The sequence below is a fragment of the Salvelinus sp. IW2-2015 genome, unplaced genomic scaffold (genome assembly GCF_002910315.2).
Source record: "Salvelinus sp. IW2-2015 unplaced genomic scaffold, ASM291031v2 Un_scaffold1438, whole genome shotgun sequence".
NCBI classification, from domain to species: domain Eukaryota; kingdom Metazoa; phylum Chordata; class Actinopteri; order Salmoniformes; family Salmonidae; genus Salvelinus; species Salvelinus sp. IW2-2015.
The window spans coordinates 136,619-153,399 of record NW_019942908.1 but is presented as its reverse complement, the minus strand read 5'-3'; the positions used below and the strand labels follow the sequence as shown (position 1 = coordinate 153,399).

Below are 16,781 nucleotides of genomic sequence, written 5' to 3'. Positions count from 1 at the left end.
TGCGTGGTTGGTTTCTGAGTCCTAGCCATCATAAACACCTCTGCCCCTGACCATAGAGCGAGAGGATGCGGCACTCACCATAGTGACATGGAGCTCTGGTGACCACGCAGGTGGAAGGAATCCCCGAAATAAACAGATAAATAAGACAGAAAGAGGGGGGCTGCGGATACAGATAACACCACGACACGACGTCTCCGTCAACGAGATTTACGGTGAGGGGGGGGTACGGGGGGGGGGGGGTTAAAAGCCAGTAGTAAATAACTGGGGGAGGGTTGCCTCGTAGGGGGAAACAAGGGAGAACTGGAGGAGAGAGAAAGAGAGAGAGAAAGAGAGAGAGCAAGAAAGGGAGGTAGATAAAGCTTGAACCGGCATCATGAGCTGTGCACTGCCCTACGACTCCTTGCCCGCTCGGCTGAGCCCCAGGCGAACGGTGGACTGGGAACGTGAGCAGCTAGCGGCGCGGAGGCTCTCCTCTCCCAGAGGGCTGAGCCTCCTCAGCCCTTCTACTGGGCTTTGGCGGCACTCGGCACTCCCCGGGTACATGCTCTCGCCCTTCCAGGAGAAGAAACACCAGGAGCACCAGGAGCAGCTGCAACAGCATCTCTCAATATCCCTGTCCTCCGAGGCCTCCATGGCGCCCCCAGCTCCCCGTGTGGGTGGACCCCTGCCCTGCTGCCGGCCAGTGGGCGTCATGCCCCTGCTGCGCCTGGCCCTGCTGGCCTTCAGCTGCCTCTTTTGGGCGTCCGGTCTGGCCATCTTCACCCTGGGCGTGTGGGCCCAGGTATCGCTGGCCGACTACATGCTGCTGTCGGCCAACCGCTACCCCAACGCCCCGCTCATCCTTCTGGCCACTGGGGCAACCGTCACGGCCTGGGGCTTCCTGGGCTGTCTGGGAGTGGCCGCCAACCTACCCTTCGTGCTGCGGGCATACGGCTTCATACAGTTGGCAGCACTTATGGCAGGGCTAGCCGCCGGCCTCTCAGGCCTGTTTTACCGCGAGGACATCGCCCTAGGGTTCCGTAGTGGACTGCAGCAGGCAGTGGCGGGCTATGGCGAAGACGAGGGCCGCTCCAATGCTCTGGATAGCCTGCAGAGGGGGCTAGAGTGCTGCGGGGCCGAGGGCTGGCGCGATTGGCTGACCTCCGACTGGGCCAATCAGGACGCAGTATTCTCGCCCATGTGCAACGGCTCCTCTGTGTCGCTACCCGAGAGCTGCTGCATCCGACGCAAGGCCTGCAGGAACCAACCCCTGCCAGCAGTGGGCAGCGAAGGGGTGGCGGCTGCTGGGATCCATCCCCACGGCTGTTTCCGGAAGGTGTTCAGTTTCGTCAATGACAACGTCTTCCACATTGCTGCCACCGTGCTGGGGCTAGCCTTCACTCAGATAGGAGGCATCGCCCTGGCCTGTCTACTAGCTAACCGCCTGCAACCAAGACCACACCGACCAGTCGCACACTGATAAAGAGAGTGGGGCAACCCTGGACCTTGACTAGGGATCAACCCATCGGAGAGTAATACCATTTGGACTGTACAATGCCTCTAACTTCAAATTTCGGGTCGTGTGTGGAAGAGGAAAATATAGGAAATATAATTTTACTCTGTCTCTGACAGTGTAGTGTCACTACTTTAACCCAAGAACGAGGTTAGCTGCTCCTTTTCATATCCACTCACCATCTCTTTCTCCGACCAACAACCCTGAGATAATGACTGTATATACACGGACATCTGTGAGGAGCGACCATTGACATGACTGTAAATATACTGCTTGATGCTTATGAACATGCCCCTTTAAGAAATGTGAAGACTGAACATTTACATGTGTGAAGATGTGCAGTGAAACAAAGTGTTATTTTATTCTGTGCTATTTTGGCAAGTCATACCAACTAATTTGGTTGTTTCTTGTAAATAATCCGTCAGAGAAATGTAACATTTACTGTTATATTTGAACCGTATGATTGTAATGATCAGACTTGACCATACACTCTTAGAAAAAGGGGTTCCACAAGGGTTCTTGGGCTGTCCCCATAGGAACATCCTTTTGGGTTCAATGTAGAACCCTCTGTGGAACGGGGTTCTACAAGGAACCAAAAAGGGTTCTTCCAAGTGTTCTCCTATAGGGACAGCCGAAGAACCCTTTTAGGTAGCACCTTTTTTTCTAAGAGTGTACTGACTATACCATTTTCAGTTTGGTGATATTTGTCTTGTATATCAATATTTGACAGTCAGTTGACCATTATGGAAGATGTCTAATGTCCAAATTGCTATGTACATTTTTATTAAGTGTTTGTGCTGTTATATATTTAGATACATACTCATCTTATGATGATACAATCCCAACATTGTGATAAATTGTCAGGTTAAGCTTTTGAAAAGACCAGATACATGTCTGTACCTCCATGTGGAGTATTATGATGGGAATGTATCATCCTTTTCTGGTCTCGGTTTACTAAGTTCCTGTGACAATAATACTTTGTTATATTTAGCGCATACACCAATTCAACTACACACCAATTCTGTAATGGTCCCAAAGCATTGGCATGACACGGATATAGTGCATTGGTTGGGCTGCCACATAAGCATGAAGCAGTACTGGACAGCCTGAAAAATCATCATTACCTCAGTGATTCCTTTTGTACAACTATCGCAATTCCTCACAAGGTGCATTGTTGTTCATCAAACTGCAATAAGAATGGCAATTGACATTGATTTTATATTAAATATGATTGCTATTTATAATCAATGGCATTGAAATCCTTTCACGGTCAAGTAACTCAGACCTATGGAAGTCTATCATACAAAAAAGAACCATCTATACAACCAGGAATTAAAAAAGGATTTTGTAGGCGGGGGAACTGTCTTCAAAATGTCTTGTTCCCCTAATCATTTGTAATAGACATCTATTCCCATTATAGGTTGTTTCAACACCCGCCTCCTAATTTATGTCTTGTGTACAGCCCAATGGATCAATACATTCCCTAATGTGATCTCACAATCACCTCTCCCCTCCAATACTCACTGTGCATTTTGATTCTCTTCCTCTTGTAATTGTGTTGTGTGTGTGTGTTGTGTTCCAGGTATTATAATTAAGCAATAATGCCTGAGGAGGTGTGGTATATAACCAATATACCAAGGCTAAGGGCTGTTCTTAATGCACAACGCAACGCGGAGGTATATTGGCCATATATCACAAACCCATGAGGTGCCTTATTGCTATTACAAACTGGTTACCAACGTAATTAGAGCAGTAAAAATACATGTTTTGTCATACACATGGTATACAGTCTGATATACCACGGCTGTCAGCCAATTAGCATTCAGGACGCAAACCACCCAGTTTATAATGTATAACATCTATTCTAATGCTTATCGGTGATGGTGAACCCGACACACAGACATTACCTCATGACTCATGACTCATACCTCGTGAAAGAACGGGTGTACTTCAGTCTGTTGGTTGCTCTTGACACAAACACATGACACCACTGTACTACTCATGTTGATGTGGCCATAATCTGATAAACACAACTCGTGTATATAAAAATACATTCACAGGAAAGTAAACTTCACTCAAATACTCAAAGGAAAGGACGAGGGTGAGTTCTTTACTGTAATGAACTACAATCCAAAGACAAAATGATCTAGTGAGTGAATCTTTGAAAACAGATTGTGTGTGTTGATGTTTCTGCAACTCTTTATAAACCATCTGTCGTGTATATCCTTTATGTATTTTGTGACGGTATACAGTATATGACTTGATGTTGTACACATTTAAGCTATGGGAATATGCATGATAGTGGTCAATTGTGTCAAATGCCTATACTGTATTTTTCAAACTAAGCTTTTATGATTAAAATTCCATAGTCATATCCCACCATTTTGCCCAAAACGAATCCAGAGAGTCCTTCCCCAGTGCATTCTCTTTAAAGATATAAACTGCCAATTTTATCTCCAGCTTCACAGATTGGCAGGCACAGCACTTCCATCTGCATTTTAAAAGCCTTGGATGCTAGCTGGGTTTATTTTATGACCAGGATCCGTGCTGGAAGTGCACCCGAGTGTTAAATCTTCTGCATCGGGAATGGTCGATTCTGCCTGGGCCTCTCCGGCCAGACACAGTCACAGTGTTGAATTATGGGTACCTGTATGACATCTCATTTCAACCTAAGACAGGAGTGATAAGATCTCCTGCACAAGGAAGCAATAATTTGCCCTGGTCTATATTATTGCCAATTAAAAAGGTTACATTACAAACCACACACATAGCTACACACCCACACACATAGCTACACAAACATACACAACGCAACACACACTGAGCTACACACACATATCCAGGCATACCTTACTTACACACGTGCACATGCACACACACACACACACACACACTTTGAAAGCTCACTGTAGAATAATACTTTCTTTGAGCATTGTAGCCCACTCCATCGGGCAATTAACATTCCCAATCTGGTTTAACCAAGGCAAAATAGACTAGAGGGATGTCACATGACCATAATGACAACATTCAAGTGAGTAAAATTGAGACTTTAAAGACTTTCTATGTAGGCTGGTTTTGAATAGTGCACTAATAAACTCCACTCACTGTTTTGCACCATGATCCAGTCAGCGTGAGAGAGTTGCCATAGGCTAAATCTATGGGTGGATTATAGAGCACTTGTATTGTGCCGGGCACGACTAACTGGCCGACTCGACCTCTGTTGACCACTATAGTGGTCACTGTCGGCATGCACTCAGAAGGCTCTGCATCCTCATCTCTCAAGCGTCTACCTTTCAACAATGTCGCGCTGAAAAAACTTTACTTCGTTCTAGCATCCGGGAGTTCCTGTGCAGCGAGGCCATGGCCGCTCTGGGCATCCCCACCACCCGTGCCGCCTCTCTGGTGACATCAGACCACTATGTCAACAGAGACCCCCTCAACAATGGCCGGCGCCGCTCGGAGAGGTGTTCGTTCGGTGGTCCTGCGCATCGCCCCCTCCTTCATCGGGTGAACGGTTATTGGTGGTTCCCCTCTTCCTCTCAATTACAATATATGTATCAATGGCCTCCTTTCCTTGTCTCCATTCCTTCATGATGACCACAGTAGGAAGGTGAATGGAATGAATGGATTTATACAATATTTCTCTACCTTGTTAAGTTCTCAGTGGTAGAGAGAGGAATCCATTGAATATGATGATTTGGCCATATTATATTACTGTGATAGCTTTCTTACTGTATGTGGGGTACCAGGGTCATAGGTGAAAGAAAACAAGGAAAATCATTAATTTAACAGCATTGGGATGTAGCTGACCGGCTGATTGACTGGCTGACTGGCTGGACTGGCTGGCTGACTGGATGACTGAATGACTAGCTGACTGACTGGCTGGCTGACTAGCTGACTAGCCATGAACTCTGCTTTTGGGACTGAATGCTGACTTGCTTGTGCAGGTTCGGGTCCTTTGAGATCTTTCAGTCTCGGGATGAGTTTTCAGGCCGACAGGGTCCCAGTCCAGGGCGCCACGACATTCGGGCTCAGCTAGTGGACTAAGTCATCGACACCTTTTACCCTCACATCCAACTAAGCCATGGCAACCGCAAAGAGAGGAACACAGCATTTTTCAAAGAGGTGTGGCCTACACTGAAACTTCAGATTCAACGTGGAGGTGCCTGTAGCACTATACGACAACTGTACTACCCTTTGTATTGCTACTCTTGTGATAAATATGAGATTGTAATTTACTATCAATATGAACAACGGTACCAGATGGACATTGCTAATATCCTAAAATGATTCTCTAGCACTGTATATAAACTATACAGGGTGAATACATTTCACCTTCAGTACACACTGACAAAATTACATTCATTTGTAGACCTGCTCTGTGGCTCCCCCTTGTGTTCCCAGGTGACAGTGCGGACGGCTCATCTGGTGGCCCAGTGGCAATGTGTTGGCTTCTGTCATGGTGTCCTCAACACAGACAACATGAGCATATTGGGACTTACTGTGGATTACGGTCCCTTTGGCTTCATAGACAGGTATATCTGCCTCACTTCCCCCTTCAACAGGAACTTCAAGATCTCCTATTGACATCAAAACATATTCATTCAGGAAATGGATACTTGTATCACGAGTGCTGTGCGGAACTCACAAAATAACTTATAGGCAAGCTGAATATACAGTATTATTAGGTAGAAAGAACACTGAGTTAAAATTTGTTATTATACATTTTTGCTAACAAAATGTAATTTGTGCAGTTATATACGGTACATAATTGATTAATCATAAGGGCTTATTGGTAAACCCTTCATATCTCTTCCCATCTTCCAGATTCGTCCCAGAGTTTGTGTGCAACGCATCGGACCAGACCTCACCAACACATTCCGCCTGCTGAGTGGCGTGTCCTGCCCTGTGGCGGGGGAGGGGAAGGGGGGCCACGGGGTGCCCGGTGGTGGACCTCATCCTGGAGAAGTGTGTCTCCCTGGAGGAGCTTAAGGTGGACAACAAGCTCACCATGGAGCCCCGGTGGGGAGGGGTACAGTTGTGTGGCCCACCTGGGGTCTAGTCCTCAATCACATGAAACCTATATATGATCTTTAGTGATCAGAATTTCCCCATTAGACGGTCATCAGAATAGATTTGACGTCAACTCTGTTTTAATTCACAGTTCACAGGATTGGAAATGCAAGATGTATACATGTAATGCTCTACAACATGCATTGAGGTTAACTTGGAGGGAATTGACTTCAACAATTCTGCCACCAAACAATCCACTGTGATCCCCTCATTTTCATTCACACACAAACCCTAAATGACTGGGCTATACAGTAGGTTAACCTAACAAATGACTGGGCTATACAGTAGGTTAACCTAACAAATGACTGGGTTATACAGTAGGTTAACCTAACAAAACAGTAGGTTAACCCCAAATGACTGGGCTATACAGTAGGTTAACCTGACAAATGACTGGGCTATACAGTAGGTTAACCCCAAATGACTGGGCTTTACAGTGGGTTAACCCCAAATGACTGGCCTACACAGTAGGCAAACCCCAATGACTGGGCTATACAGTAGGTTAACCTAACCTAACAAATGACTGGGCTATACAGTAGGCAAACCCCAAATTACTGGGCTATACAGTAGGTTAACCCCAAATGACTGGGCTATACAGTAGGCAACCCCCAAATGACTGGGCTATACAATAGGTTAACCAAACAAATGACTGGGCTATACAGTAGGTTAACCCCAAATGACTGGGCTATACAGTAGGTTAACCCAAATGACTGGGTATACAGTAGGTTAACCCCAAATGACTGTGCTATACAGTAGGTTAACCCCAAATCACTGTGCTATACAGTAGGTTAAACCCAAATCACTGGGCTATACAGTAGGTTAACCCCAAATGACTGGGATATATAGTAGGTTAACCCAAAATGACTGCGCTCTACGGTAGGTTAACCCCAAATGACTGAGCTATACAGTAGGTTAACTCCAAATGACTGGGCTAACAGTAGGTTAACCCAAATTACTGGGCTATACAGTAGGTTAACCCAAATGACTGGGCTATACAGTAGTTAACCTACAAATGACTGTGCTATACAGATAGGTTAACCTAACAAATGACTGGGCTATGAGACTGGGCTATACAGTAGGTTAACCCCAAATGACTGGGCTATACAATAGGTTAACCTAACAAATGACTGGGCTATACAATAGGCAAACCTCAAATGACTTGGCTATGCAGTAGGGTAACCTCAAATGACTGGGCTATACAATAGGCAAACCCCAAATGACTGGGCTATGCAGTAGGTTAACCCCAACAACTGTGCTATACAGTAGTTTAACCTAACAAATGTTCTCAGAAATGTTTGCTTGTCGGGATGTTCCTATCCACGTTTGCAAGATGTTGTGGTTCCTAATATCATCCTTCATTGTACCCTTGATGTGCAATCAGCGATTTGGAGAAAAATCATAAAAGGATCATCTGTAAATTTAAGCTGTTTAAGTGCGGAAGGACTTGTTTAAGGTTGCTATACATTTTTATTATCTGTCTGGTTAAGTAGGTAGCTAGCAATATTAGCTACACATGCTAATGTAAGTATGTCAGATATAGCACCTCAGTGTATTTATTCATATTCATATAGTTATCCCCAAGTAATTAGCTAACTTGCACAATATTGCCCATTCTCCTAGTTAATGTTTTCAATCTAGCCCCTTAGTCTCAGTTTTTACCTCTCTCTTGACTCCCTGTATGCACACAGTGAGCTGGCTATGGTCCTCTCTTTGGCCCAGACCAACCCAGCCATGTCTGGCCTGGTGGCAGACCGACCATCAGCTGGAGAAGATGGGCAGGCTGAAGGAGCTGCTGAGCACCAATCAGGAAGAGCTGAGGGCAAAGCAGAGAGAGGATTGGCTATGCTGGATCAGTCAGTACAGGTTGGTTAGTTAGGAGATGCCGGATCGAGGATCCTACTCAATCAAAACCACTTACTTGGTTATTGATCAAAGAAATAGCATCCTTTCTGCATACCAAAGCATATATGAATTGATCCATACTTTCTTGGTATTGTTGCACGCCAGTGTTGGCTGGTGGCGTTTTAAATTGGGAGGACGGGCTCATAGTAATGGCTGGAACAGAATAAATGGAATGGTCTCAAACACATCAAACACCTGTTTTCTATGTGTTTTATACCATTCCATTCACTCCATTCTATTAATTATTATGAGCTGTCCTCCCCTCAACAGCCTCCTCTGTTTCACGCTGTCATCATGGTTTACATCATCCCCCCTGTTTGTTCGATGACCCAGGAAGTGGTTGGTGAAGGAGTGTGATGGAGCAAGGGAGGTGTGTACCATAGAGGAAGAGAGGATCCGTGTGATGGACAGCACCAACCCACCCGTGGTGCGCCGCAACTACATTGCCCAGAATGCAGTGCAGAAAATGTTGACTTCTCAGAGGTATAGAATTGACATGTTGTATCTACTTCATACACTGTAGCTATCAACACACGGTGAATATTTTTGTTGTTGCACTTTCTGTTTGTAGTGATATTACAGTATACAGTGAGCTCCAAAAGTATTGGGACAGTGACACATTGCTAGGAATATTCCTTGCTAGGTATATGGGACCAAATATTAAACTTTTGACTACTTTAATACACTTAAGTGAATTTGTTCCAATACTTTGGCCCCCTAAAATGGAGGGACTATGTGCAAAAAGTGCTGAAATGTCTAAATGGTCACCCAATATGGATGAAAATACCCTCAAATTAAAGCTGACACTCTGCACTTTAATCTCATAGCCAAATCCAAAGTGCTGGAGTACAGAGCCAAAACAACAACAAATGTGTCACTGTGCCAACACTTTTGGAGCTCAATGTACTGTATATCCATGGTTGGGCTGATTAATTGAAAAATTTAATCAGTGACTGATTACATAATAAATCATTAGTAATGTAATCCATTGGATTACTCGAAATGAGTAACGTAATCTGATTACTTTTGGATTACTTCTTTGGTTAGCCAGCATCTGCCACCTCAGTTTATGCTGCAGATATCTTTAGGCAAGTGCTGGCTCAGCTGCCTTATGCATCTTCTTGATGAAATTGCATCACTGCTAAAAGGTCAGCTTCACTGTCAAGTTCCAAGGAAAGCATTCAACACTCATTCTTTGGTTGTGCAATGGGCCTACTCCACCCAGCAACCAAGCAGATCGTGGCCAGTAAAAGAGGAAATGTTATTTTGAATGTCTGACCCAGCTATGAATGTCTGTTCCACACATAAATGTCTGACCCAACCATGAATGTCTGACCCATAACAGTCTACTATGATAAAGCCGTCAAAAGACAGATGTAACAGATCCAGGAGTAATCAGATTATTTCATGAGTTGGATGATCAATTGTGCAAATATTTTGAATGTGGACTATTCTAAGTTTGCACAACACGTAGATCTATCTGAAAGGCAGATGGGTAGATTTTTGTGTACTCATTTCTACTGAAACTAGAGGTTTAGCTGAGTAAGCAGCTGATTTGTCATGTGTGTCATCCCAGTACTTGGAAAATGAACAGAATGGAGCTGTGTTGACTAACCCAAAAAATCATTTAGAACCAAAGATCCTGATGAAATTTGGGATGATTCAGTTCTCAGGAAGTGGGGGTCTGATGTTTTTAGTTTAAAATAGATTCGAACGGCTGGGAAAAGCTTCCATTCTCTCTGAAAGGTGACTTCCGGGTTGTCCAACGGCAGGTAGCCTAGCAGTTAAGAACGTTGTGCTAGTAACTGAAATGTCGCTGGTTCAAAACCACGAGCCAACTGGGTGGAAAATCTGATGTGCCCTTGAGCAAGGCACTTGACTCTATTATGCTCCTGTAAGTCACTCAGGATAATAGCATCTGCTTAAAATGTAAAAACCTGATACTTCAGTGTGCTTGAGTCAAACACATGCAGATAATCCAAAATGTAATTATCTGTTTTTAAGACTAACTGTCATCCCATTATTATTTTATTTTTTGTAATCTGGGTTGATTAGTTGCTTTATTTTTGTAGTCTAATTACGTCATCCCTGTTACATGTAATCCGTTAGTACCCAACCCTGTATATCATTGCTCATTATGTTAAATCGACTCTTGTTCAATCTCTCAGGTCTGCAGAGTTCTAAAAGTTCTAGTGAACCCCTACTCTGCCCAACCTGAGTCAGAACTACCTGGTGGGCCTAAAACATTTGGAGAGAGGGACCAGAAAGGGATGGAGAAAGACAAAGAGGGAAGGCAGGATGAGGGGGAGGACAGATGGAAACCAAAATGGTGTCCCATATGACAGCAAGCCTCCTGTGTGGGCACGAGAGATCTGTGTCACCTGATTGTCATAGTGCCTCCCTGACCCCAAAACTCAACTGACAGTGGAGAAAGATGTAGATGGTGTTCCTCAGGGCACTGTTCTAGGTCCATTCCGCTTTTCAATGATGGAACCTTCCTCTTTGTTCTGAGTCAGTTGGGTTAATGTCAAGGGAGGTAGTTCAGAGTGTATACTTCAGAGTGCTCCTGGATGTCAGTCAGTAGAATAAACTGATGGTGAATGAAGACTCAGGTAATCAGTCAGTGACCTGTCTGTGTTGGAGAGACCAGGAGCACACTGACTGTGTGTCTATGCACACACACACACACCCACACACACTTGACTTTTGCATGCATTTAGATTATTTGCACTTGTCATCTCCCGTCTGGATTACTGCAACTCGCTGTTGGCTGGGCTCCCTGCCTGTGCCATTAAACCCCTACAACTCATCCAGAARGCCGCAGCCCGTCTGGTGTTCAACTTTCCCAAGTTCTCTCACGTCACCCCGCTCCTCCGCTCTCTCCACTGGCTTCCAGTTGAAGCTCGCATCCGCTACAAGACCATGGTGCTTGCCTACGGAGCTGTGAGGGGAACGGCACCTCCGTACCTTCAGGCTCTGATCAGGCCCTACACCCAAACAAGGGCACTGCGTTCATCCACCTCTGGCCTGCTCGCCTCCCTACCTCTGAGGAAGTACAGTTCCCGCTCAGCCCAGTCAAAACGCCAGGTCAGCGGAGTCAATCACCACCTTCCGGAGACACCTGAAACCCCACCTCTTTAAGGAATACCTAGGATAGGATAAAGTAATCCTTCTAACCCCCCCCTTAAAAGAGTTAGATGCACTATTGTAAAGTGGTTGTTCCACTGGATATCATAAGGTGAATGCACCAATTTGTAAGTCGCTCTGGATAAGAGCGTCTGCTAAATGACTTAAATGTTAAATGTTAATTATTTCACACACACCATGTAGTGTGTGCATGATTGAAGAGATATAATCAAATAAACTCATACATTCAGGAACATAATCATTGATCATCTTACTAACACTCGCAAATGGTCTTCATCTTAGAACAGTGGTTAAAAACTGTATCTACACACAATGTCTTGAATCCATAAATAAAATAATGTATATCTTAATAATACATCTTAATACAAGAGGCAAGGTTTCACACAATGTTATGTTAATTTATATTATGTGATGTGTTGAAAGTGGGAAAAAATGCTTTAAAATGATTTTTTTCTGAACTTCGATGTGCATTTAAAGAATATGTATGCAAATGTTTATGTACAGCAGGTTTGGAATTGCTGATTGATAACTTACTCTGTCAAAACAGCAAACATTTAAATAAACCTATCATTACTTTATATTCAGCTGTATCATTAAATTCTTCTGTATTTGATTCACATGTCTTTTCAGAATGTAGATAATGCTGTACGTTTGTTTCATATTGATAGTACATACAGAACAGTGCTCAGTACGTAGCCAATGTGCCACATTTTATTATCCTCACTTGGAGTGTTATCATAAGAGGGCTTGATTTGACTGTCCTGATTGCTATAACCAACCCACAAGATACAGTCTAACACATGTACTGTGGTAGAGTGAACCTAGAGCTATGGCCATAGCCTTGTTACATAAATCAGGTACAGTACTACAGGTGTTTCCTGGTTTTAGTCATTTTAATCCTGTAGTTCTCCTATCCAATGGTTGTTCTTACCTGGACCAGAGGGTGGCGCTAGTAGTTAGAAAACATAAATAATTCCTTTTGAAACACTGCAATTGTTTTTGAATAGGATATATCTAAAGACATTTGAGAGATAAACACACATGGATTTGGTAACAAGTGTCCGTACTTTTATTTTGATTTATTGTTCATTGGACTGTGCTGTGTGTATTCCTGGCTGTTCGTAATTTCCTGTAAAGTCCAGTATTGGAATGTCAAGAGTGTTTTGCTTTGGAGCGGGGGCTCTGAGTAACAGGGATCGCCCACAATAACATTAGCACAAGCACGGTGTGGGGGAGTGTTTTTCCGCAACAACACTATGGGCAAGTTCATTTTGCATGGCCCTGTGRCCCGGTTGGGAGGAGTTTTCTTATTTTAGAACCTTCCATTGGTCCTTAAGTGAAATCTCCCTGTCTGTGAGCCCTGTCTGTGATACTTTGAGGCATCTGAGAACACTAAACTGGAAACGTGGATTCAGGGTGTGTGCAGAAGGCGGTGCTTGAGTCAATAAATAAATAGGCTTACAAGCAATCCTCTCTGAATTAACTTTAAACTGACTGGTTGTAGACAATACACCATAAAGGAATACACGGGAGGAGGTAGGTTTTCTCTACATATGTGAATCACACGATGTCAATTTCAAATTTGCGATTATAATATTATATTATGTGATATATTATGCATAGTATTTATCCTGTGTGAAATGTCTAATGATGGCAGCATAACAAAAAAACATCTATAATTTTTCCTTTTCCCTTATTTGGGAACATGTATGGTGTTTACTGTTCTGTTAATGGAGTGGATATGGGGATGTTTCAAGTTCTCTCCAAATGTTTGAGTTTTCTAACACAAAAGTACAGTAGCTCTGGCTCAGAATGTCTGTTTCTCAATTTTTGGTTTTCTACATAATCACTACATTTTAGAGGAGACAGAAAAAGTAATTTACTTGCAAGAATGGCCTACAACAAATGCTTGCTTGTGTAGGGGACCAGTGTGGTTTCAGATGTGGACAGGTTACTGATGCCATAATAATCATACTAACACACACCGAATACTACTAAGAGATAGATTTGGGTCTAAGGATATTATCTATGTTTGACATCAGTTTTCTGTTTAGGACCTGTACAGGATGCAATTTAGGAAACATTGCCGTTTTACAATGTTGGGTCACACAGGGATAATAAGGAAACAACAGAAGAAAAAGTAACTAAAATGACATTTTCATCTCTCCCTCTGTCTCTCAGAAAATTGGACAAAATGTGGAATAGGATATTTTTTTGTGGACTGGTGGTCTGTCTCATCTGCCTCACTGAACAGACTCAGGTAAATACACAGTCAGTTAGCACTGATAAACAGAGAAACATGTTATTCCTTTAAACCTGGGAGTAATCATTACTTATCTACTGGTTTTGTACAGGGCCAGAAAACACCTTTAGTTGTTCAAGGTAAGTGTTAGTTATTTTTTTTAATCACTTACATTGGAAAGACAAGAGTTCATGTGCTGTATGTGCATGTGTGTTTGCTTGTTTCAGGGACAGATTGCACACAGATCAAAACTCTCTCCCCTCGAGCCACCAGTGGAGTGTATGTCATTCAACCTGCAGGAGTCAGATTCCCCTTTAAGGTATGGAAACATCTAAATATTTATGCCAGGTACTATATCTACTGTTGTCATTTGGTTACACAGCCACACAGGGGAAGTAAAGCTTAGCAATGGAATGTTGAAGGTGTCGCCAGGCTTGCCAGAGTTACTGAAGTTCTACACAGTTCCATTCTTGGACCGTTTTTGTTCACAAAAAAACTATTTGTTGATTTAAAAGTACATTGATGTTGTATACAGGTGTACTGTGAGATGCTGGCGGACGGAGGCTGGACAGTCTTTCAGAGGCGCTCCGGGGCAGAGGTTCTTTTCAACAGGAAGTGGGCAGTGTACAAACAAGGCTTTGGGCATCTACGGAGTAATGAAGGGTCCCTCTGAGCACCTCACATTTCATCAGCAACTAATACTGTAAACTGTGTACTTTGCTGAGCCAATGTTGGCCAAATTTAAATTAATTTATGTCTATAATATATTACCTCTAAGGCAATTTATAGAGAGTTCCCTATACTGTCTGTTTTTCACTTCTCAATTCAGTGCTCTTCCCTGTTGTTTCCTAGAGGACCACTGGCTGGGTCTGAGTAAGGTGTTTCCTCTAACCAAGGGGGGCAGGGGGCGGAGATCGACTATGCGGGTCGACCTGTGGGACTTTGAAGGCGGCATTGCCTTCGCTGAGTACAGTGACTTCCGTCTGGGCCCGGAGAGGGGGGCCTATAAGCTGAACGTTGGAGCCTACAAGGGCAACGCAGGTAACAGTTAATTTCAACAGCACAGGGGGACAGTGGTCATATTATTTACTGCAGTGTTATAGTATTTCACATTTGGTGGCAGCAATGGGACTTCTACACATGACATAATATGTCATATGATATGTATGCTGGGTTGATATTTTTAAATGGTGTAGGCTTTGGAAGTCAATACAATCAAGAGTGTTCTCTCTTCATCACTCCCTGTCTCTCCGTAGGTGATGCCATCCGTGGGAAATACGCCGGCATTGACCAGAATGGCTTTGGCTTCAGCACAACCGACAAGGACAATGACGGCTGCTCACCCTGCATCTTTGGCGACATCGCCGAGAACGAGTGCAGCTTCTCTGAGGGAGGAGGGTGGTGGTACAGCCGCTGCGGCTCCGCCAGCCTGAATGGAGACTGGCACCCCGCCGGCGAACACATCGGCTGGGCCTCCGGCCTCCACTGGGAGACCTGGAAAGGACCTGCCCCGCTGACTTGAGCGGGTTGATGAATGGGTTGATGTACTGGCTCACTGGGTCGACTGGTCGACTGGATGAAGGCAACGCCTCCCGGGTGTGTTTGAGACGTTGCACACTGTGAAGAACCTCCTCCAAAGCCGATCCCAGTTATGCCAGCTGGTCATGGTGTTCATTGACCGTCTGAGAGAGATTTGAATTTCCTGCTGCTTCCATGGTTTGAGTTGGTATTCTGTAACAATGACAATATATATATATATTGGTCATATACCACAAACCCCTGAGGTGCCTTATTGCTATTAAAAACTGGTTACCAACATAATTAGAGCAGTAAAAATAAATGTTTTGTCATACCCTTGGTATACGGTCTGATATACCAATCAGAATTCAGGGCTTGTAATGGTCAATATACCACAGCTAAGGGCTGTTCTTAGGAAAAACGGAATGGTTAGAGGGTAAAACAGGTAAAACAGTTTACCACAGGAGTAAATGTCAGTTGGCTTTTCATAGCCGAGCATTCAGAGGTCCAGACAGCAGGTCCAAGAGAGAACGTGAGAGTGAGAGAGAGAGATAGGGTTGAAACAGCAGGTCCGTGACAAGGTAACACATTTGGTAAAACAGGTAAAGGTTCCATAGCCGAAGGTAGAGACACTAGAACTAGATTGGCAGCACTACTAGGTGGACTGGGGACAGGGACAGACAGGAGTCATCAGGCCAGGTAGTCCTGAGGCATGGTTCTGGGGCTCAGGTTCTCCGGGATGGGGAGGGGGGACATAAAGAGAGAGAGGATAATTAGAGGAAGTATGACTAAGATCACACTGTACAGCAGATAGGAGAGACTGACCCGAGCCCACCACCACATAGGGTAGCATAGATACTGGAGACTGAGACAGAGTGGGTTGGGGGACACTGTGGCCCCGTCCAAAGTTACCCCTGGACAGGGCCAATCAGGCAGGATATAATCCCACCCATTTACCAAAGCACAGACCCCACAAGGGATATCAACAGACCACCAACTTACTACCCTGAGACATGGCCAAGTATAGCTCACAAAATATCTCCCCCACCATATGAGCAGAGGATCCAGTGAGTTATCCCCCGTAATAGGGTCAGAGGCAGAGAATCCCAGTGGAGAGTCAGCCAGGCAGAGACAGAAAGGGTGGTTCATCACTCCAGTACCTTATTGCCGTTCACCTTTGCACCTCTCGGCCAGACTATGCTCAATAATAGGACTTACTGAAGAGATGACTATTCAGTAAGTCTTCAGTAACCTTTAAGTCTTCAGTAAAGCCTTAAAGTTTGAGACAGAGTCTGCATCTCTCACATAGATCGGCAGACCATTCTATAAAAGAGGAGCTCTATAGGAGAAAGCCCTGACTCCAGCTGTTTGCTTAGAAATTCTAGGAACAATAAGGAGGTCTGCATCTTG

The 16,781-nt window shown here is 44.2% G+C and overlaps 2 protein-coding genes and 1 pseudogene across 2 annotated transcripts; all 3 read left to right on the top strand.

Moving 5' to 3' along the window:
- The first annotated feature begins 273 nt into the window (after positions 1–273).
- On the top strand, positions 274–3,832 carry LOC139024377 (tetraspanin-7-like). The gene has a single exon (XM_070439147.1). It carries the CDS (start codon positions 374–376, stop codon positions 1,457–1,459), a length of 1,086 nt encoding a protein of 361 aa, XP_070295248.1. The 5' UTR covers positions 274–373; the 3' UTR covers positions 1,460–3,832.
- Positions 3,833–4,608: 776 nt separating this feature from the next.
- On the top strand, positions 4,609–11,377 carry LOC139024378 (protein adenylyltransferase SelO-1, mitochondrial-like; annotated as a pseudogene).
- Positions 11,378–13,056: 1,679 nt separating this feature from the next.
- LOC111981684 (angiopoietin-4) lies at positions 13,057–15,390 on the top strand. The gene is made up of 7 exons (XM_024013089.3): positions 13,057–13,147; positions 13,793–13,871; positions 13,966–13,993; positions 14,081–14,172; positions 14,389–14,506; positions 14,706–14,894; positions 15,110–15,390. The coding sequence occupies exons 2-7, from the start codon at positions 13,806–13,808 to the stop codon at positions 15,373–15,375; spliced, it is 759 nt and encodes a 252-aa protein (XP_023868857.2). The 5' UTR covers positions 13,057–13,147; positions 13,793–13,805; the 3' UTR covers positions 15,376–15,390.
- Positions 15,391–16,781: the final 1,391 nt, after the last annotated feature.